Source organism: Aphelocoma coerulescens, chromosome 2, assembly GCF_041296385.1.
Source record: "Aphelocoma coerulescens isolate FSJ_1873_10779 chromosome 2, UR_Acoe_1.0, whole genome shotgun sequence".
NCBI classification, from domain to species: domain Eukaryota; kingdom Metazoa; phylum Chordata; class Aves; order Passeriformes; family Corvidae; genus Aphelocoma; species Aphelocoma coerulescens.
Window position 1 is genome coordinate 123,775,128 of NC_091015.1, and position 22,008 is coordinate 123,797,135.

Genomic DNA, 22,008 nt, shown 5'->3' on the forward strand with positions numbered 1-22,008 from the left:
GTTATCCATTTTACAGATTTTTCCTTTCTTTATAGCCTCCAATTCTGCCATTTCATCTTACAGGACATTTACAATGGATAAGGAAGCACTTCCTTCACTGTCTCAGTGGCTCATTGAGATCCATCATCTCCCTTGCAGGAAAGTTCAGGATGTTTTCCCCACCATGCACAGTCGGGAATCACTTCTCTCTTAGCTGAGGTCAAGTGCCACTATATTTGATCCCAACAGCACCAGGACACATTTCTTTTTTTCTTAGATATCATTGAGGGAAAAAGTAAATAAAAATAGAGGACCACATGGCCTTTTAATCCCCTAACCTTTAGTCTTTGTACACAAACTGGGAATTTCTATGAACTCTTTCAGTTCATATCCAATATATGAGTAAAAAATACCTACAAGCAAAGGCTGATCTTTACTTGTGAAAACACAGCAAGACTGTCTGGGAAAAAGGGAGTTCCACTAAGAAAAAGAATGACAGGCTCTTGGGAGTCTGAAGGGATCAGTAAGCTTACAAAAAAAAGCTTGGCCTAAAGCTCAGCTCTATGCAAAGCAGTATTTTCCAGATATTAACCTTGACAACATTTCTCTTTTACCCTCCAAAATTATCCATAGAAAAATAATTACCAGAAATTTAAAGCCCTGAGATCACCACGCACAACATGGTTTCTGCATTAGCAACAAGACACAGTCACAGCTTCACCGTCAGCTTTTTCTCCTGATGGTCCAAGGAGAGCTGAGCCAGCCTCACGTGCAGCCCTGGTTCTCACAGGCCAGCGATGCTCACCTTTTGCCCTGTTTCAACAACCACACTGTGATAAGATCTCTTTCTGCTGCGGGTTCCCAGAGCAAAATCTTTTCCCCACTTCACCCACCCACAAGTCTCTCACTGGGGTGGGATTCAACTGTGACAATGCAAATCAGGACTAGGGGGCGGAAGGGGGGGAGGACAGGAAAAACACAGCACAAAGCTCGTTCCTCTCTTGCTCTTCAAGTCCTGCTTCTTTTCATCTGAAAGAGCCCACTCAGTGAATTCCACAGCATGAGATCAAGTCCATGCATTTTCTCTGGAAGGGTGTTTAGCTCTCTTTCAGCATTTTGTATTTGAGTTATCATCTAGAAATATTTAAGGTGTTATGAAGGTTGGAAAAAAGACCCATATAAAACCCATTTGCTTCCTTCAAGAGTGACAGGTTTGGGTTTTCTTGGTCTATTTGTTCAATTAATATAACAATATTCACCAGCAAAACAATAAAACACATGAACACATTGAAACAAAGAAAATTTGATTTATGACTTAACAGCATCCAAAAGCATAACCTGAAAACACCACCAGTCTTAAAATTTAAAAAAAAACCAAACAAAAACTTTAAAAGTTTTTCAGATTTTCAAACTCTGGACCACCTCCTCCCCAGAAGTTGACATATTTATCATTTCTGATGGATAAGGCAGGCACGAATGCCTAACTAATTCCAACTATATCTTGATGTAACAAAAGACTACTTCCTCCCATACCATCAAGAAAAACTCTCCCTTCTTAGCAGAGGACCAAATTTAGTGCACATAAATATTTCATAACTTCATCCTGTCAAGAAATCAAACTGAATTACTTAAGGGCAATTTTCCAGGAGCTGCACATCCAAGCTCGAAGAATAAAACTGAACTGATCATACCCATTCTTCTGCTTCATACTGAAAGGCCAGAAGGTGAAGCAACAGTGAAAAACTGGAGATCTTGTGTGGGTGTCATCTAAGAACATTATCCACCAAGTGCTAAACTCCATTAAGAAATGCAGAAACAACACAGTAAGACAGGCATCTTCTGAAGAAAATACAACTCCAGATTTACAATCCTCTCCTACACCCTGGTCTGCCAGAAGAAACAAATTCTGACTTTCACAAAACCTCACGGAAACTGAAACAACAGCCAAGAAACAGCTTGCTGCTACAGACAGAGGCCAACCACAGAATCAAAAGGTGACTGAAGACAGACATCTACAGGTGGTTCGATTTCCAACAGCATGAAACACATGCAACTTCCACTGACCTGGAGAGGAATTCAGCACCTGAAGAAGACGTGAGGTCATTTCTGTGCAAACAAACCCTGACCCAAAGATAAGAGGCACACCTGATAAAACTGGCACAAGACGCTACTTTGCTAACAGAGGTAGTCTTAAACCTCCTAAGCACTGGATGACACAGATTTGGATTGGACTCTGCATTTATTTTCTTCAGTGTTGCATCAAGAAATTCTCTGACAGAGCTCCACTTGTTAACTTTGCAAGACAAGAACAGGGATGCAGAGCAACCACCCCACAACAGCCTGTGCTCCAGTCAATTCCACAAGCATTGCACATTCCCAACTTTCCTCCTTTAGAAGGCTATGCACTGATTCATGGTTGCTTTCTCTTACTGCAAGATAACCTCCTTTGGAAGAAGGAAAAGCATTAACTTTGTATCCCTGAGACCATGGCGTCTGTGTTCTTTACAAAATATTGATTTGTCTGCCATCTGTAGTGCACAAAGTTAAAAGTACGTGCATTTGAGTAGGCAAAACCAGACCCACGAGCCTGGATCTGGGCAGACCTAAATCAGCTCCAACCTGAAGTCCTTCACACAGAGCTCTACCTGAGCCTGCCTCCTGGCAGGGCTTAGTGCAGGGCTGAACCACTACTGCAGGACACCTACACCAACAGCTGCCTCATGTCTGGCCATCTCAGGGCATGGGCAGAAGAGCTCAGGACTGTCTGTTTACATCCACTCGCCTGTGCATATGCTCTGATGTGTGGCACATGGGACAAAAAAGCCTCTGCACAAAAACCACAACATCTTTGTCTCCCCAACAATTATGGCATATTCCCATCAACAGCTCCAGCAAAAGAGTTCCCCCAAAAAACCCCAACAACTGCTTGCTTCAAAACCCATAATCTTTCTCTACCCACAAAGCTTTTTCAGGTGCCTTCCAACAAAGAAAGACAAGAGGAGCAGGGAGATTGGGAGGTATAACACACAGAGAGGGAAATTAGTAAGTCATCAATATATACATCCTGTTAAAGCCTGAATCAGTGCCAGGAGCCTCAAGTAAGTTGATGGCCTTAAGTGCAGTGACTGGAGGCCATCTTAGCTGTTCCTAATGACAGAAGGTGTTACCATGAGGAACTCCTTAACACACCAGCTTTGCTATTCTCACAGGACAACATACATTCGACAGTATGATGAACAGGCAGATGCAGTTAAAAGAGCAAAATAAGCTTTTCTTTAATATGCTCCTGACTGCCAGCTCTGAGGAAGCATTACGAGTGAAAGGAAAAATACTGCATAATCCAGGGGCAAAGTCAAAAATCATCACTGCATTATGGAAACTGCAGTTAAGTAATAAAACAGCCTTGGTCTTGACCTGTACACTGAGGAGTAAGAAAGGACAATGCCTGTGCTTACTTTTAACTTTTCAAATCAATACAGAATCAAATCAATCAAGAACTGCTCTATTATGTCATAAGAGTACATGGTGACTTCATAAGCTAATGAATTTAAAAGCCTAGAATTTTTTTCCAATTTGTGAGTTATCTTCTGCATTCTTTTAGGGAGCTGGACAGTTTTCATGGAGCTACCAAGCAATGCATATATACATTATTACAAAGCAGTTATCTGAGCTTTTATAAAAGATTTCCCATATTTCCCTAGTTCTCTGTGCCAACACATTACTTTCCAAGACATGGACTTAGGAAAGGTGAAACGCTGCTATCATAGCTGTTCTGTCAGACCCGATTCATATTTCCTGGAGTAAACAAAAAGCTGCAGACTTGGAAACGGCAGGTGAGCACCCAAGTGAACTGTAATAAAAAGTTATCTGGAGACTGTAAAGGCTTCTGACGTTATTCCTTTTTTTTTTTTTTTAACAGGTCCGTGGCTTTCTTAGGGAATTGTAACACTAGGGATTTAGCCCGCTTGGCTATTTAGTATCCCTTCTTATTTGGCCTTGTTGTAGCATCACTTCACCAAAACACCGGCTCTCCAGTGCTGAAAATGCCCTTCCACGCTTAATTTGGGAATGCGAAGACCTCTCTCAGTGGGGCAGGCTGCTGACAGCAAACAGGCTCCACCGAGCTGCCCTCCGCACACACGGAGGGGGCACGGGGGCACAGCACCCAGATATTTTGGTGCAAAGCAGAGCGCGGACCCCGCGGCGAGTCGGAGCCTTGCACCGAGCCCCGGCAGCGGCAGATGCCAATCCAAGGACCGCGGGAGAGCGCTCCCGGGAGCCGCGGGAGGCACGGGGCGCTCCCGGGACGGTGTCCGGCAGCCCGCCCGCAGCCCGGAGCCCGCCCGGCCCCGCTCCCCGCCCCACGCACCGCTGTCCAGCCGGGCGATCTGGGGCAGCCGGTAGGTGCTGACGAGCAGGTCCAGGGGCACGGCCACCGCGCTCCACTTCACGTCCTTGAGGTTGCAGCCCAGCGGCGGGCCGGGGTCCATCTTCCCGGCCCGGGAGGGGAGGGAGCCAGACAGGCAGCGCCGGCAGGGTGCTCCCACCCGGCGGGGCGGCTGCCGGCGGGGCGGGCGGCGGAGGCGGGCGCCGGGAGCGAGGGAGGCAGGGAGCGCGGCTCGCTCCGCGCCAGGCGCCCGGGACACGCGGGGCTAGGCAGAGAGGGAGGCCCGCCGGGCGCCCGCTGCTGCGGCTGCGGCTGCTGCTGCTGCTCCCGCCGCCCCCCGGGACCGGCTGGGGCCGCTCGCCGCCGCCGCCGCCGCGCCTGGCCCAGGAAGCGCCATCCCAGCACTGACTAATCAACAGGGTGCGAGCAACGCCTGCGCAGCTGCCGCTCCTCCCCGCGCCGAAAAGGAAAGTGCCGGGCTGCCCGCCCGCCCGCCCGGCGCGGAGAGCCAGAGCCGGAGCCGGAGCCGGAGCCAGAGCTGCCAGAGCCGCCCAGCCCGTCCCTCTCACTCCACCCTCCGACCGCTCGCCCGACGTGCAGCCCGCACTTGGGCTATGTAGCTCTTATTTTAGTTTTCACCTGTGCGTCATGTTATGCGTGTGAATTCATGTATACAGGTTAGTGCACAGAAGTCACTGTTACTGCACACGCAGGTATTACATATATTGCGTCGTCAAAGGTCTCCAGACCATGGGAACATTTGTAGTCATTCGCTCTTCAAAGTGGCTTATGTGATAAAATCTTATATGATCCTCATAAGAGATTTTATTTAATGTTACCCTTTATTTTATGCATTTTGATCTCCAGGCTGCCAGAGTGCAGAAACTCCGAGAAATTAAACCAGAAAAACTAACTGCTGGGTGGTTGCACTGTACTGTGCTCAAGTTTATTTTGTTCACTTCTGTGTCAAAACTGTTTATTTTATTGCACTAAACTTGGCTACATTTAAGCCTTTACTGTTGACTAGAGACATAAAAGTGCCTTACAGTGATTAGCAAAACGACTGACAACATCCACAGCCAAAAACTCTCTCCAGGCTCCCGCTTCCCATCTATCCTTGAGACTGCTGGGGATGGCAGAGCTCAGGGAAGAGCTGTGGTACTAAGAGCCCTCCTGCTGCTCACCCTTCCTCATGGCCTGGGTGAAGGGCCAGATGCTGCTGCGTGCCTTTGTCACTGCTGGTGCCACAGCACTGCCAGCACGAGGAGGGCTGAGACAGACACGCTCTTGTTCTGCTCTGCTGCAAACAGAGACTGTGACTTTATCCATGGTCTCCAAGATGAAAAAAAGATCGTGGAAACGAGTCGACATACAAGATTACAGAAAACCCAAGTTATCTTGCTTTAAGTGGATCTAGGTTGGCTTGAAGCTCATACTGCTGAGGGTCCATGCTTTAGCTATACAGTATGGCGCTGGGTTTTCCCAACACTGCGAAAAACCATTGTTCTCTACACTCTTGTCATGCTGCTGTTAGATCCTACCTACCAGAAAAGTTAGCTTTAAAATTTTTTTTTAATTTAGCTTGAAAAGATACTTATTTACGAAGTAGTTTCCCTTTTACCAAGTTCAGCAAATGCTTTTCAACAACTTCAATGAATTAAGCTATTGAAGTGCAAAGTAGTATCACAGAGTGGATCAGGCTGGGAAGCACCACATTGGGTCATCTGGTCCAACCTCCCTGCTCAAGCAGGGTCATCCCAGAGCACATGGCACAGGATTGCATCCAGACAGTTCTAGAATATGGAGAGAGGGCATCTCCACAACTTCTTTGGGCAATCTGTTCCAGCCCATGGTCACTGCACAGTAAAGGTCTTCCTCACATTCAGAAGGAACTTTCTGTGCCTCAGTTTCTGCCTTTTGCCCTTGTCCCATTGCTTGGCATCACTGAGAAGAGCCTGGCTCCATCCTCTTGACACCCTCCCTTTAGGTACTTATAAAAATTGATAAAGTCCCCTCAGTTGTCAAGGCTGAGCAGGCCCGGCTCACTCAGCCTGTCCTCATAACAGAGATGCTCCAGTCCCTTAATCACCTTTGTTGCCCTCCACTAGACCATCTCCAGGAGCTCCATGCCTCTCTTGTACTGAGAACTGGACCCAGCACAGAGCTGGACACAGCACCCCAGGTGTGCCTCACTAGGGCTGAGTAGAGGAGTAGGATCACTGCTGGCAATGCTGTTCCTAATGCTTCCAGGATACCATTGGCCTTCCTGGCCACCAGGGCACCCTGCTGGCTCAGGGACAGCTCATTGTCCACCAGGACCCCCAGGTCCTCCTCCGCAGAGCTGCTTCCCAGCAGATCAGCCCCCAGCCTGTGCTGGTGCCTGGGGTTATTCCTCCCCAGGTGCAGGACCCTGCAGTTGCCTTTACTGAATCTCAGACACTTCTCTGCCCACCTCTCCCATCTGTCAAAATCCTTCTGAAGGGCTGCACAGGCTCTGGGGTATCGGCCACTCCTCCCAGCTTTGTGTTGTCACTGGACTTGAGCACTGTTGCTAAGAGCACTACTGCTGAAATACGGAAAGCATGGGTTTAGTTCATTCAGGCTTGATGAGGTTTCCAGGTGCAGTATGTAAAGCAAAGCAGATCAGATCAGACTGAGATTCACCAGGACTTGAAGCACTAGTCTGTCAGGAATTGTTCTTAAACACTATCTTGAGTACCATTAATTCCAGGATAGATACCATCTCACAGCATACACTTCTCTCAGACATCATGCACTTCTACTGTCTGGGAAGAAAAGCATCTTTCACACAGAAATAGTTACTGTTGATTTTTCTTGAAACATTTTTTCATTCTTCTGTACTTGACATCCTACAGCCTTTAAGTCTGCCTTGCTATAACTGTGTTTGTGTTCTCTCCAACCAGTGAGAACCCAGCCCACCCTTAACCATTTTACTGGAACAATGTGCATTTAAAAAAAAAAATGTAACTTCTAGATACTATCTAAATTTCATTCAGTTGTCTCCAGGCAGAGAGGTCATAATGCTCACATAATTCTCACTAGTACTTAAATGTCTTGCTCTTGCTCTTGGACTCACTTTGTTATGTGTCCTAACTGTACTACAGCTCCACCTCCTTGGAATATATTCTAATATTATATAAATGGCATTCAAATCACCAGCACATAGCAGAAATTTCTTGTTTTAACTGCACCTTATGTATAATTAACACTTTAGAGATAATTTTCCTGATGTCTAGCAATGCCCTAGTGTGATCTCTTACCAGTCTCCTACTGGTGCAAAATGCTAATGAAGCCACCAGACCTGAAGAGCAAATCCACCCCAGGGCCAGGGCCTCAGTTACACAACATCTTAGTTTTTGTCTATGTGCCTTTCAGGTGGTGTTCAGAGACAGTCTTTATGAATCAACAGTAAATTCTTGCCATAAAACCACAAGCAGTGGCAAAAGGACTCAGAATAATTCCTGAAATTATTCTTAAATGCATCTTGAATTGACTTCACGTTGACTCCACAGCACATTTATGCAGCAGGCTGTAAAATCTGTAGTATATATTTATTCCATTGCCAATAACATTATTTTTAAAGCATTTCAGATCATCATCAGTTCATATCTGTGCTAACATCTGAAAAGGAACTGTTTACTACAAACTCATTTTAGTGTGAGTCTGGTAATATGCTTTACAGTGTAGTATGCATATATCAAATAAAACTGAGCTTTATACAGTAAGTTTCATGGAAACCATAATATTTGATATTTCTTTAAAAAAAGCCCCAGCAATTTGCATTCCTTGTTCCCATATGATTTTTTTTTTATACCAAAGGCCTGATTTTCCTAATATTTAAAAGTCCAGTGGGATATAACAGAAGATGCAGTGATAATTTCAGAATCAGATCCCGAATTTCTTTCTCTGAATCACAGAATTACAGAATTATTTAAGTTGGAAAAGACCACCAAGATCATCGAGCACAACCTTTGGCCAAACACCACCTTGTCAACTAAACCACAGCACTAAGTGCCATGTCCAGTCATTTCTGGAACACTTCCAGGGGTGGTGTCTCTACCCCCTCCCCAGGCAGCCTGTTCCAGTGCTTAACAACCCTTTCCACGAAGAAATTGTTCCTGACGTCCAACCTGAACCTTTTTTGGCCCTTTCTAGTGAGAGTGTTTTTTTTCCCCCCAGTGGCACACTCCTGTAATCTACAATGAGTATGTTTGGAAAAAGGCAGTTGTTTTGCTCCAGAAGATGTGAAAAGGAGAGCACTCATGGTGCTCATGGAGCTCATGGAGTGTTAAGTAAAGCATGCTGCATCAGCTAGCAGGAGTTAGCATCCTGCAAAAACTACCATGGGAACCTGAGTATCTGCATCTCCCTCAGGTAGGACTGGATCATACCTAAGGACAAGCAGTAGGAAACTGCAAGAAAGAAAAATTTATAAAATAAATTCCTGTACTTGAAATTCTCATTAGCAATAAAGAGAAGAAATCAAAATTACAAATTAATCTGACCTTTTTAAATCTATTTTCATTGTTAGAAAAAGGAGGAGGAATTACATGAAGGTTTAACCCAGAGAACTAGTAGCTGAACTTCTGTGAGTTCAGGACAGCTGAAAGTTCATCAGAGATCCACTGCCAAAATGCAAAACTGCAGAATTTAATCTATACAGAGGAGAGGAAGGAAGTGAGATAAAGATTAAGTTGAATGAATCATGAGATCTTCAATGACCTGAAAGAAAATAAAAAGTAGGTCAAATTAGTAAATTATTAATAAATATATAGACTATATATGGACAAAACCTGAAAGGTAAGGTCCCAAAATGTTAGAAAATTGGATTTTAAAGATAGCAAGCCTGTTGATAATATGCATAGTGAGAATACTAAAGAAAAAATTGGTCTGTTATTCCACAGAGTGGGAACTCTATGTAATCATCACTGGTGATGCGGATACTTTCAACCTCAGCCTTCAATTTTAGAAGGCAAATGTGATTTCACTACTAGCACCACCAACAAAAGTCCAAGGCTAGAAAAATGAACAAATAAACTGGAAAATACATAAGCAAGTTAAAGATTTCTGCACAGACTGGACCTGACAAAACTCTCTCATGGTTCAAACTGTGTTAGAATTGCTACTGGTTATTTCCAAGAATCAACAGAATGAGGTTCCGGAATGTGGTGGCCTGTTAACCCCCTAATTCTGTATGTTCCCCCTGTTCCCTCCCTGGCCTTGGCCACTCCCTCGGTTTCTCCCTATTTGTTCCTGTACCTCAACCCCGCCCAGGGACCGCCCCGGGCCCCTGAGAAAACCATCCCGCACCCAGCCCACGCTGTCTCGCCACCTCTGAACATCACGGGGACAAGATGTGATTAAAGCCATCTCAAACCCTCATGAGAGACCCTTCTCTACCTTCTTTACCATCCACTGTGTTGTAACGCTGCTGGCTGCCGGAGCCAGATCGCGGGGCTCTCCCAAATGGACTCCGGGATGCGATCAATCGCATGGCCCCAGGAAACCCTCGCTGAGCTCTCGGGGAGCAGCAGCCTGCTAGGCAGTCCAGAGGCTGCAACACCAGAAAACCCAAAAGGGACTGCATCTCTCTCAAAGGAGGGAAGGAAATACCTCTACAAACTGATCAAGTGAATTTCTACTAAATAAAGAGGTTTTAACAGGCTTTGTGGATGGGGAGAAAGACTGAGGATCATAACAGTTTCTTATAATGTGCTCTTAACAAAAAAAACCCAAAAGAACAGTCTAGGCAATATAAAATACAAAATTACTTGGAAATAATTAGTACTCCAAAGATGAAAGGATACATTGAACAGGATTTCACTTAAGTCCATCCTGGATCCAGAACTATCCAGGACTTTGATCAAGACCATGGTGCGGGTTTGGCCAAATTTAGAAATATATCCTCTGAGAGAAGGCAGGTCACCACCCCTCCCCCACCAGGTTCGGGAAAAATAAATTTTCCTCAAAGGAAAGTGAAAGAGATAAAAATTATAAAAACCTATTAACAAACACAAGGGAAAAGGAAAATAATGCTAAATAATAAAATCTCTTGCTGTGGAGAAAAAAACCTGGGAAAGCGTTAGAGTCCTCCCTTTGGTCTCCTCGGAGCTGGGGCTTGGGCCAGGGCCAGGCCCTCTGTGCCCGATGGAAAGTCCTCCCAATGTGCTCTGATATTGAAGCAGTCCAGTAGGAAAGGGAGAAAATCTGAAATTCCAGGGAAGGAAAAAAAAGTTCAACTCTCAGTCTCTCTCCGGAGAAAAAGAAGCTGAAACTGGCCAAAAACTGACTGGGGAACAGCAAGCCGGGTGCTTCCACTCTCCCCTGCCGCAGCTGGAAAAAACCCACTATCTCTGTGTGACCTTGAATGAGCTGCAAACTGCTTTGAAAAAGTTTTGCTCAGTTTTTCCTTCCCCCTCTCAGGCTCAGTTTAGAGGCATAGAAAGGCACAAGAATTAATTTCTGGGCATAGGGCAGTGATATGGGATACACATCATAAGTCACCCCAAGACAACCACTGATGACTGAACAAAATACACTTGTATTTGGGGACTGTATCTATAGGAAGAGGCTTCAACTATGCTGGAGCACAACATAAAAATTCAGAGGGATCTTGGCAGACTGGAGCACCTGAAATGCCACCGAACAAGGAGAAACAGAAGGTTTTTACACGTCCAAAGGAATAATCAACTGCACAAGTATGTAGCAGGATAAAAAAAGCTGTTCTATGGATCACAAGCAGTGCTAGGCTACTTTGCATTAGGCTGATGCTGGAATGCATAAATAGGAGTATTGCAAATAGGACAATGAAAAAATAATTTAAATCTATCCAGCTGTTTTTATTTAAACTGGAATAGTCTGCTCAGTTTCCAGGTCTACAGTCCAGGATAGTTGAGAACCAACTAAAGAACCTCAAGAGGAGGGAGACCAAAAGAGCAAAAGATTCTGAAAACCCAAAATACAATGGAAGGTAGGAAGGTCAAGAGTTCACTGGAGAGAAAAAGAGAGAAAGAGAGAAAGAGAGAAAGAGAGAAAGAGAAAGAAAGAGAAAAGAGAAAAGAGGAGAAAAGAGAGAAGAGAAGAGAGAAGAGGTGTTCACCTACGTCAAGAGGAAAGGGAGAACCTACTTTTCATGTGTACCAGTTAGGTTAGGTATTAGGAAATTTCCTGCTTACCAGACCAGTTAAGTAAGGACTGTTGGCACTCACAGACACTCTGAAATCTCTACCACTGCAGGTCCCTGACCATCTTGTTGCATTACATCAGGGGCAGCTGATCAGAGATTGAGATATGATGAGAACTCAGACAGACTCTCAAAATCCCTTCCAGCACTTTTTCCTTCCTCTGCTATGGTTTTAACGAAGGCAGGGGTTATCCTTTGTTCCTTGCTTTCAGATTTGGTGATAAGCACTAGCTTTAGTGACTGGCCATGATGAGTAGTCAGGAGCAGCTGTAAATACACAGCCCATCCCATCCTCTTGCACCCTTTCTGCAGGCACACAACCTGGGCTAGGGGCACATGAACCTGGCACTATGCTCATGTGCTTCAGAGAGCATTTTCCAGTTGAGCTCCCTTTCTCAATACCAAATCTAATAATAATTTTATATCACGACAATCTGCAAACAGCCCTCAAAGAAGAACCAAGCACATTTCAGAAGATTAGTGGCATTCCAGAACAGTAAGCCAGTGGGGGTTAGTTATTTTGGATGTGCTGGGATGGCTCAAACTGCACAACAGCATTATTCATTCATAAATGGTGATAAAACAACCACATCTCCTATGCAAGGGAAAAAAAAAAGATAGTATAGTCACCACAATTCTTCAGGTTTCCCAACTCAGGTTTGCTTTTTGCTTGTCCTGCAGGTTTGAGTTGTGCTTGCTTTGCTTTGAAATAAAGAAAAAAAAAAAGTAACCAGCATCCTGATTCTGCCCTTGTTTAAAATTAAATAAGATATGCCTCACAGATTTTAAAGGTATTACAAGTCAGTATAAAACAGATCTAAACGAGCAGAATCAGATATCTCCTCTATTTATACTTTAAGAAAATAACATAAATGTATCACAGTATCAAACAAAGCCTTTTATTGTGATCATTTGTGACTTAAAGAATGTTTGAAAATGCAGGTATGCTGCTAACACCTGTGTACATTATTTTAAGGAATTATAAAATTTTATATCAGAAACATTACTATTACTACCGGATGCATTCTGTTGTTCCATGTTTTCTGAGTTCTTAGGAAGGTCCAGCAACATACCCTACTGGAAGATGTCCCTGCCCATGTTAGGGAGGTTGGAACTAGATGATCTTCAAGCTCTCTTCCAACCCTGACCATTCCATGACAGCAATCTTTATATGGTTTATCCCTTTCTCTCAGACATCACCTTTGCAGAGTCCCTATTCAAGGGTACTGAAGTAGCATGTATGTTTCTGAAATGGGTATAAAAGAAACAAAGCCAAAAACTCTCCGAGACTTGTCTTAGGGGATTGCAGTAAATATCAGGTACTTAAAAGTGATGTTATATAATTTCATATATGAGAAGGTTGCTTGTGTGATGATGTCAATGTTCATTGTATTACAAATCTGGTATAAATAACACAGACAAAAAAAGTGAAGGGTGTTTTTTTAATAACAGAAAATTAGTACACTCAGACTTCCTTTCTGCAAACGTTTGCATTCAAACACTTTCACCCTGTGATGCATCTAATAATTCCAAAATCAGATAACTGTTTTATCTTCACATTAAAAATATGAAAATATAATATAAACATATAGAAGAATTTGGCAACAAAGTCTGTGTAATGCAAAGGATGCCTAAACACTGTGTTTTTGGATTACAGGCTCACTTTTAAAATCTTGTCTATTCCTTTGCAACACTTGATATTTCCTGAAGAGAAAATGGAATAAGAAACAGTATTTCAGAATGCACAGCAGGTTCTCTTCTTAGTTTCATTTAGAGACACAACGTCTAAGTCATGTAATACACAGGATTTCTGTAAAACAAAAGCAAACACTTCATTAAGATAACTGGAACACAACAGTTGAAAAGTTTGCTTTTTTACATACTTTAATGTAAAGTATTTGGTGAAGTCACTGGATATATTTTTCCTTTGAATATTTAATTAAATGATTGAAGTTTTCTAATAAATTAGATGGAAACCGTTGCCCATTCAAGTCCCAGTTTGGCATCGTTACATTCTCTAGCTGCCTCAAACATCTCTCCTAAATCTGAAGCTGACAGAAAGTGTCTTTTGAGGAGTCACTACAAGCCATATGTGCCAGTCCTGTAAATCTTTACTCACATGAACTGTTCTAGAAGTACAGGTTCTTCTTTTGACTACACCAATTCTAGGTAATTTTCAGTTAAGTACACTTATCTTTGAAGTATTGAGCATGGGTTGAAAAAGCCCAGTTGAAAGGAACAGGAAATACAGAGTATCAGTACCCACTAAAAAAAAAAGGCATGGGCTATTAACTGTTATAAAGGACATTAACTTGTTTTGTGAAATTCACTAAAATTCTCTTTTCTTGCCTCTATTTAATAACCAGGAATACCCTCAAATGGAAACAGTTCAGTCTTTATCATGATGAACCATCAAAATAGCACTCCACCCTTGTAAAACATTTATGTACTGATTGCAACATCAGATTATAACAAAAATGAAAATCATCAAAACCAGGACTCTTCCTTTCAGCAATGAACTCAACTAGATAATTAGTGTTGACCAGAGAAACAATCAAACCCAGTTGTGCAATGCAGCACATGTCGCAATCTTGTACTCTGAAACCATGAACACTGAACCCTGAGCTAGGGCACAAAGACACAGAGAATATTGTCACATGCCCAGGAAAATAAAAGCCCCAGCTTCTCTACCTGCCACCCTCCTGCCTGTGTCTTGGCAGGTTTACCAACTAAGTGCAGAGAAGTAAGTGAAACCACTGGATTCACCACATTCCTCTCTCAACCCAAACCCAACAGCCATAAACAACCATTTCTGACAATAAAGGGAAGCTTCCAGAGACAACTGCTAAGCTGGAACAAATGAGATCCAAAGCACAGGAAAAAAGAAAGGAAGAAAGGAAAAATGGCATCAGGTAGTACAATGCTAATCATGATTCAAATTGAAAACTTACACCTACAAAGTCACAGGATAGTTGAACATTGACTACATCCAGAGAGATTCACCTAAAATTAGTCGGCTGCATCAGAACGAAGACAAAATATAAAGTTTCCCACATGCTACAAATAAGCTTTATGCCTCTTTGGCTGAGAATATTCATCACTACCTAAAATGCTGGAGAAGATGCATGAAATTTTTTTCCTTTTTCCTTCTGTAGCCACAGTTCCAGCTCTTCCAGAGCGCTGGCTGCCCTGTGCCAGAGACATCCCCACAAAGAGAGTGGCTGAGCTCATTCCTCCCTGGGGCTGCAGGGACCCAGGGAGGCTTCCACAGCGCATGGTGCTGGGGGGAGAAAATGAAACATCTGGGAAGGCATCAAAAGTGATGGATAGAGAAAGGAGCAGAGGGCAGGAAATGTATTGTAGTGTCTAAACCCCAGGAAGGATGCTGAAGCTGTCATCAGTAAAATTATTAGCAAATACTGTCTAACTGTAGAGTACCCGCAGACTGTGACTTACTGATTTTAGGAATTTCTTGTCATAATGAATTCTCTACATAATGAATTCTCCACATAATGAAGAAATACGGCATGTGCACTTTTAGTGTTTTTTTTTAAATTTAGTTTTGAGTGGTAAGGACGAAGAGACGTAACATTTTTATTACTCTTGAGAATTACCCACGAATACCAACATGCAGCTTTATAGCTGCATGTTTTAACTTTTAGTTTTAACTAAAAAAAGTTTTAACTTTTCACGCAGTTGTGGGAGGTACAGGCATTAGCTATTATGATTTCTGATGGGCAAAGACAGTATTTGGTAGTCTGCAAGCACAGACAGTAAATTTAAAGTATGAAGACCTTTTTAAAACAGGGAGCAAGGCACAATCAAAAGTACACAAACCTAACCTTGTCATCTCAAGGAACAAGATACCACTCTGGTTTAGAGATAAGATTCTGAAGGGAAAATAAAAGCTTTGCAAGATAATGGCACAATAAGAAATTTAAATTCACTCAATTGAGACCAAGAAATAACAACACTGAACATTGATTGTTGTGAACATCAACTAAGTATGTTTTGTTTCACCCCTGCTTTTTCTTGAGAAGAAAACAATCAGTTTAAGTAGTAAAAAAGTTCTAGAAAAATCCCTGTTTGAACAGTTTCAGAATTCAACTTTCACTTACTTAGAGAAAACAGGTAATTCAAAGATGTTGCAGATTATACTTCAAGATCAAACTTTATGCTTTCAGTCAAAGGGGAGAAACATATTTCCTGAAACACTTAGGATACTTACTTGTATCCTTAGCATTTTACTACTTAATAGTACTTTTGGGTGGTGAGTAAGCTGCTCATGTATCCTTAGCAAGGATCCTCAGTATTGTTAAGCAACTTAAGAATGGTGAAACATATTTGATAATGCAACAGTTCTTATTAATCTCTAAAATCATTATTTGATAGTTCATCAACAAATTAGCCAGGACAGAAAACACTCCACAAATAAGGAACAGCCATTTTAAAATCCATTTAAAAGCTGAGGACTCTTAATCACTTCAGTTTGTAAGACTGTTCCATACAGGGTCTTCATGAAGCAAATAAGGGTCTGGGATCCACTTAAGCAAATGTGCTGAATGTGCATTTAAAATCTGCACATTCATAATCTAAAGACATATGACAAGTCCTGCATAAAGCACTGAAGCAGTGATCAGATTTGGGCAATCCCACGTAGTGCTCAGCCTCAGCCAAGCCTTGGGAGAGGTGGGGCACCCCCTCTCCCGAAATTACAGCAGGGAGGTATGCAAATCTCTCCCACCTGTGAGAACAAGGCGGGCAGCATTCCTCCTCCAGGGCTCCATGAACACTAACACTTCCAGCTCACATTTCAGCTCAGCTTGCTGTAACTCACTGCCCCACAAGTCAGCCAACAAACAGCAAAAAACTGTGAAAAGGTGAGAACCAAAATGGTACCAAGAAGCTGGAGTTTCCACTTGGGTATCTCGGGCAAAGGGGGGTTTTGAAAATACCGCCACAGACACAGATGCCACTATACCCTGCAGTGATCTCAGTAAGATGTTGAAACTTCCTGCTATCAAATACTAGTTTTTCCTGTTAAATAGCACAGCAGACATCTCACCTAACTGGCAGGCATCTCTTCAAGCCAGTTTTAAATTTCCAGCTTAAAACTGCCCCCCTGGCTGTCTCTCCTTCCCACTTCTAAGCAGAGTTTGCATGACTGGCATGCAATAGATACCTAGACACAGTAATTGTGATGAGATGACTGAGTTACCAAATTTCCTTTTTTTTTCAATCAAGGCAAGAAAGCTAGGGTGGTATATGAAGGAAAATGTAATGAAAAAAAAATCACATAACCTCTTTGAAAGGTTTTTAATGGAGTAAATATATAAATCTTCATTAAGCTCAGCTGCCCATTCCTTGCTGAAAATCTACCCACATTAATGGTGGGTCCACCTTCTCTAGCACCAGTTTTTAGTATTTTGATACTGGTTTAGTTATTTTGAAGGTGGGGCTCACTGTAGGTTTGAAAGAATGAAAGGATTTTGCTTTATCCGTATCACGTCCAAAGTCAAATTCAGACCTGGAGTGCTTGCTGAAAAATTCAGGGCTTTGGAGAAACAAACAGAAGAGACTGTAACTGAGGTAACTTTTTTTTATATATTATATCAACTTTAAGGATTTTTATTCTAATTACAAAATGATCCTACTTAGTTACTGCAATCATTTTGTTTGTATTTAACAGTGATGGTCGACAAAGATTGGCAGAGAACTTCATGCAACCAAGTCCATGTGACTTCTGTGCCTGAACTGCCATTAGAGAGAGCTCAGTTATTAATAGTCCGAACACTTTCGGTGCATTTTCCCTATATTCTGTAATTCTAATTATCTGTTCAAAATGCAAGAGAGGAGTCTTGCAGTAACAAGGGGCTGGACATGGCACAAGCAGTGTTAAGCAAGGGCTAGGGATATATTAGCAGGGAAGGCAATCATCGTGGGAACAGGGACAGGAGCAGGAGAGGAGGATATGAGGTCTGGCACAGCAGGATCTAGCTGCTGCTGACTACATTCCTCAAGAAATGTTGATGAAGGTCTTGTTCCCAAAGCCTGCTATTCCACCATGTCTAAAACATCTAACCCACCAGCAAAGCATGGGGCTCTATCTCCCTCTCCTGTTACTACCATGTAGACTGTAGCAATGCTGTACTGCAATTAGTCATTTCACAAACTTGAGAATACAGCTGTGGATCTCCTGTGAGGTTCCTCAAGCCTACAGATCATCTAGGTGAGGTTTACTATAGTTGCATCATAAAAACTATTTAAGAGAGCAATATATCTTCAAAGTCAATATCCTGCAGAAGCAGCAAATGCCAGAAGTAAGCCAAGTCTCTAACTTTCTTTTGGTCTCCTGGAGTTTAATTTACTTAATTTGAATCATATGAAACCATATAGGCTAAGATATGGAGGCCTGTAAAATCAGTGGAGGGAGAAAGGCACCTCCAAAACACAATTTTATCCTAGAGACTCATCTCTTTCCATTGAATAGAGATGATTCCAGACAACCAGACTAGTCATGCAAATTTCAGCTGGCTAAGGTTGCATGCTAAGATGAATCTCATCCCCTATACACAGACATTGGGATTAAGTTTTGATTTACATGACCTAATTATATGCTACTGTTTCCAGAAGAATATCTGGCTCATTCAATGTCCAGAACAGACTTTTAAAAAAAATTAAATAAGACAGTGTAGTTAAATTATGCCGTACACTGCACCAGCACTGAGTGAGTTGGTAGCATTTATCCTCTTTGCTTTAATCTCCGTACCTCGCTCCCACATGTGCAATGTTGAATATGCTACCTGATGTTCCTAAGAATGTTAAGGAGATAAAAATCTGAAATGGATCTAAAGTACAGCAGTACAAGCATTATGAAAAACCTCTCAAAGGAATTAATATTCTGTGGTCAGTACAAGATAAATAAAGGGCAAATAAAGCCTGGGGCTCCATGCATGACTGAGGATAATAAAGAAACACTGAGTATGCACTGCTGGAGACACAGGGATCTTTTAGACAAACTAACAATTCCATGAACCTCAGCAATAATGAAATCCGATTTCCTATGGATTTGGGTCTTGAAGTGAATTAAATTTGATATCTGTGATGCAAGCTCCAGCTGGAGTGGCTGGTTGAAACATTTTCCAGTCTCTCTATGTAGGGGTCTCTATTTAATATTCTATGAACTAATGACTTTCCTTCTGCAGAGTACTCTGCCTCTCACCTTATTTTCAAGGAACTACTCGGGAACTTAAATATCTTTTAGTCTGATCTGTCAAAATTGTTTAAAATCAGCTAACAAGTTCCAAAGGTACTTTAAGAGCAAAGGAATAGGAAACACAGTATAATCTCAAAAATCTTGCTGCCACAGAAAAGAAATGTAAAGAAATGAAGGAAGGGCAAAATTGAGGCCTGCTACTTCTGAATGTTCGTCTCGAATGACATCCAGCTGTTAAACATTAAATGTTACTCTCAACAGCACAGGGCAAGGTCTTAAATGGATTTTCACTGTTCTCTACTCAGCAGATATATGTTTATTTAATATGATTAAAATAATCTTAGTAGTCAATCACTCTTGGGAGGTAGGAAGAATGTAAGTTTTGGTTAGTTTTGTTGCAGTTTTCAGAAAAAGGTGATAACTTCATTATCTTTTTTTTCCTTTTTTTTTAAATGGAGTTTCTTTCCTGATTCTAATTTAGAAAAATACCAACAATCACAGACACGAGGACATATAAAAATGCTTGTAATATTTTTTTAAAAACCTGCTTTAGAACACTACTGCTTGTCAGGCATGAAACCAAAGAACACAGAAGAGCAAATGCTAACTGTATTCTGGGTGGTATTTTTTTGGTTTTGATTGTTTTTAGAGGACTGACTCACAAGTACAAATAGTTCACTGGAAACCAGAAGCATTGTCAAAAAACAGCTGTCATCTATTAATGAACAGGTTTAGGCATATCTGAGATTCATAAGAATTGTGAATAAATAAAATACTGTTATTTATCAACATGTCTAAGCAAAGTCCTGGAATAATCTGTGTCATTAACATTTATTTCCACAGAAGCCTTTCAAATACAATCAGATCAGTTACTGTTGCCTTTCCCCAAAAATCTGTCAGTCAGAGGAAGTTAAAACTCAAGTACTGCATTCAGTTATTATTAACTGATTGGTTTGAAAATTGGGAGTTCTCAGAAATATGGCATGACTCCTTAGCTGTCACCAATGTAAGCTGTCAAAAAACCATCTGATGGTTTTAATGAGGCTGCCCATGTAAATTAGAGCTGCAGAACCGAGACCCAGCATAGAATGGCTGAGATGGAAAGTATCTGAAAGGTCAAGCAGCACTTTAGCTATCCAGATCACTGGGATACAGAAGTCTTCTCTCTCCCTTAAGCCCACTACAAGAAAAACTGCAAAAGAAGAGATGGGATGATGAGCACAAAATAGTGACAATACACTGAAACACCTGCCCTTTTTTGTTTTGTGTTGTTTAAATGTCCGAAACTTTTTAATATTTTTTTTTCCACAATCCTCCACTGAACCACAACCTGTTCTAAATTTCAAAAGAATCAAGAAGCTTAGTACTTCTGTATGAGCTCTATAACTCTGGACATCAATCTTCCCCATCTATAGGAGTGTTTTGTGTAGATTAAGTTACTAAGGAAATGTCCACAGTAGACAGCAAGCAAGAGTGTATATAAAAAGTCCTAGACTTCCTTGGATTAATACAGTCTATTGCAATGCATCTGAGAATGCTCTACTGCCTGCCAGCCTGCCCTGCCTATTTATCTTGCCTCTGAGTAAGCTTCACGCACTTCCCAACAGCATGGCCGTAACAGACTGTTCTAGGGAGTTCCTTTCTTCTGTGGGACTGGGAAAGCAGTGACGTGCTTCCACTGAAGCATCTCATCAGTCTGGGACAGGTGGTCCTATTGCAGAGGGAAGGGAGGCCCGATATCCCCAGACATAGGTGCCTTGGGCCAAAACACTGAGCAAAGCTGTATCTCCTTTTTACAATCAGCAAATACATATTTCACCACTACCAAATGGATGTACGACTGAAATGATCTCAGACTGGCATCTATCATGTCATTTTTCACAGCTACTAGTCACACTTGCTACTGCATTTTCCCTTCTCCAAAATTTCATCAGTTAGAGGAAGTTAAAATTCAAGTACTACCTTCAGATTTCACAGTTTTGTGAACAGGCAAATTATTTTGTCGAACCTGAAAACCATGATGAAACTGTAAGGTAGATTTTTTTTTTCCACTGCAAACTCTTTCTTATCAGGCCAGTGGTATAACCAACTGGGCTAAAGGGACTCTTGTTTAAATCAACAATGCATTTTACTAAAAATGGCAAATTATACACCAAAGTAATGGTACATGATGCCTCATCAGGATTCCAAATATTTTTAGCTAAGGTGAAACGTTACTACAGACAAATATGACAAATCCTCATGGGCACATTTTCCAAACACACATACATGCAGAGCATACAACTGTTCAAAGCAGTTCTAATTAAAACCAAGCAGCAGTACAACATGTCGAACGTGGTCTGAATTTTTTTGCCATGTCCACACTACAAAACCCATGAATTTTCATAAAGGTGAGTAGGAATACTGAAGTTTCACTTACAGTAAAATAAGTGTAGGCAATCTTAATGTGAAAAATACCCAAACATCATTTCTACATGTGCAGAGAATTCTCTTAGATATCATCCAAATACACTCTGCAGAAATGCTCACTTCTCACATTTGTCTTTGCAGCAGTTATGATCACAGATATTGTTTCGTAGTTTTCATGTTTCATACTAACAATATTTTTTCTATTTACAGTAGACAATGTCCTTTTCATTTACAACAAAATCAGAGTTATCTTACTTGAGACTTTTTTCCAACAAGCTCAGTAACTCAAGGGCTTGCCATTATTCTTCTGTTCTAAACAGTACTTGACTGTTCAGTTGCTGTGCTTCATTTTCATGTTAAAGTAACCAAAAGATTTTTTTGCCTTTTTTTTCCTGCCCCAAAATAACCAGCTACAGCTTGTGTTACTATGTAGTATGACAGGACCCCGATTTAGAAGCAGTCCAACCCTGAACTATTATTCTGACCAACCCCTATGGCTACTTAATCAAAACACTGTTATTTGTGACTTTGTCAGTAATTTTGCTCATTCATCTTTATTATGACTTCAAGAGTATTTGGAGTGGAAGGTTAGTTTTGTATACCTAATACTGGTGATGAATGGCAATGATAATGCATTGCATGAAGAATATCTATTAATGTCTAAAATAATATTCTACTGTCTAAAAATAAGTTGAAATGCAAAACATTTTCAGAGCTAATGAACAATAATTCAGTCCTACAAAAGAATTGCAACTTTGAGGAGTAAGGACCTTCAAGCCAACACACTCAAGTTGGAGATGCTGACTCTGACAG

The 22,008-nt window shown here is 41.7% G+C and overlaps 2 protein-coding genes across 3 annotated transcripts in view; both read right to left on the minus strand.

Annotated features, from left to right (window-relative positions):
* The window catches only part of GAREM1 (GRB2 associated regulator of MAPK1 subtype 1), a 102,499-nt gene extending 97,681 nt beyond the window's left edge, over positions 1-4,818 (minus strand). Inside the window, exon 1 of the mRNA XM_069004672.1 lies at positions 4,349-4,818. Within this exon, the coding sequence (XP_068860773.1) occupies positions 4,349-4,469 (121 nt within the window). The 5' untranslated portion in view covers positions 4,470-4,818. The remainder of the gene's footprint in view (positions 1-4,348) is intronic.
* Positions 4,819-8,921: 4,103 nt separating this feature from the next.
* LOC138105070 (ras-related protein Rab-10-like) overlaps positions 8,922-22,008 on the minus strand; it is a 36,844-nt gene continuing 23,757 nt past the window's right edge. For both annotated transcript variants that reach the window (XM_069004674.1, XM_069004675.1), the window contains one exon: positions 8,922-13,380. In XM_069004674.1, coding sequence (XP_068860775.1) covers positions 13,306-13,380 — 75 coding nt within the window. In that variant the 3' untranslated portion in view covers positions 8,922-13,305. The remainder of the gene's footprint in view (positions 13,381-22,008) is intronic.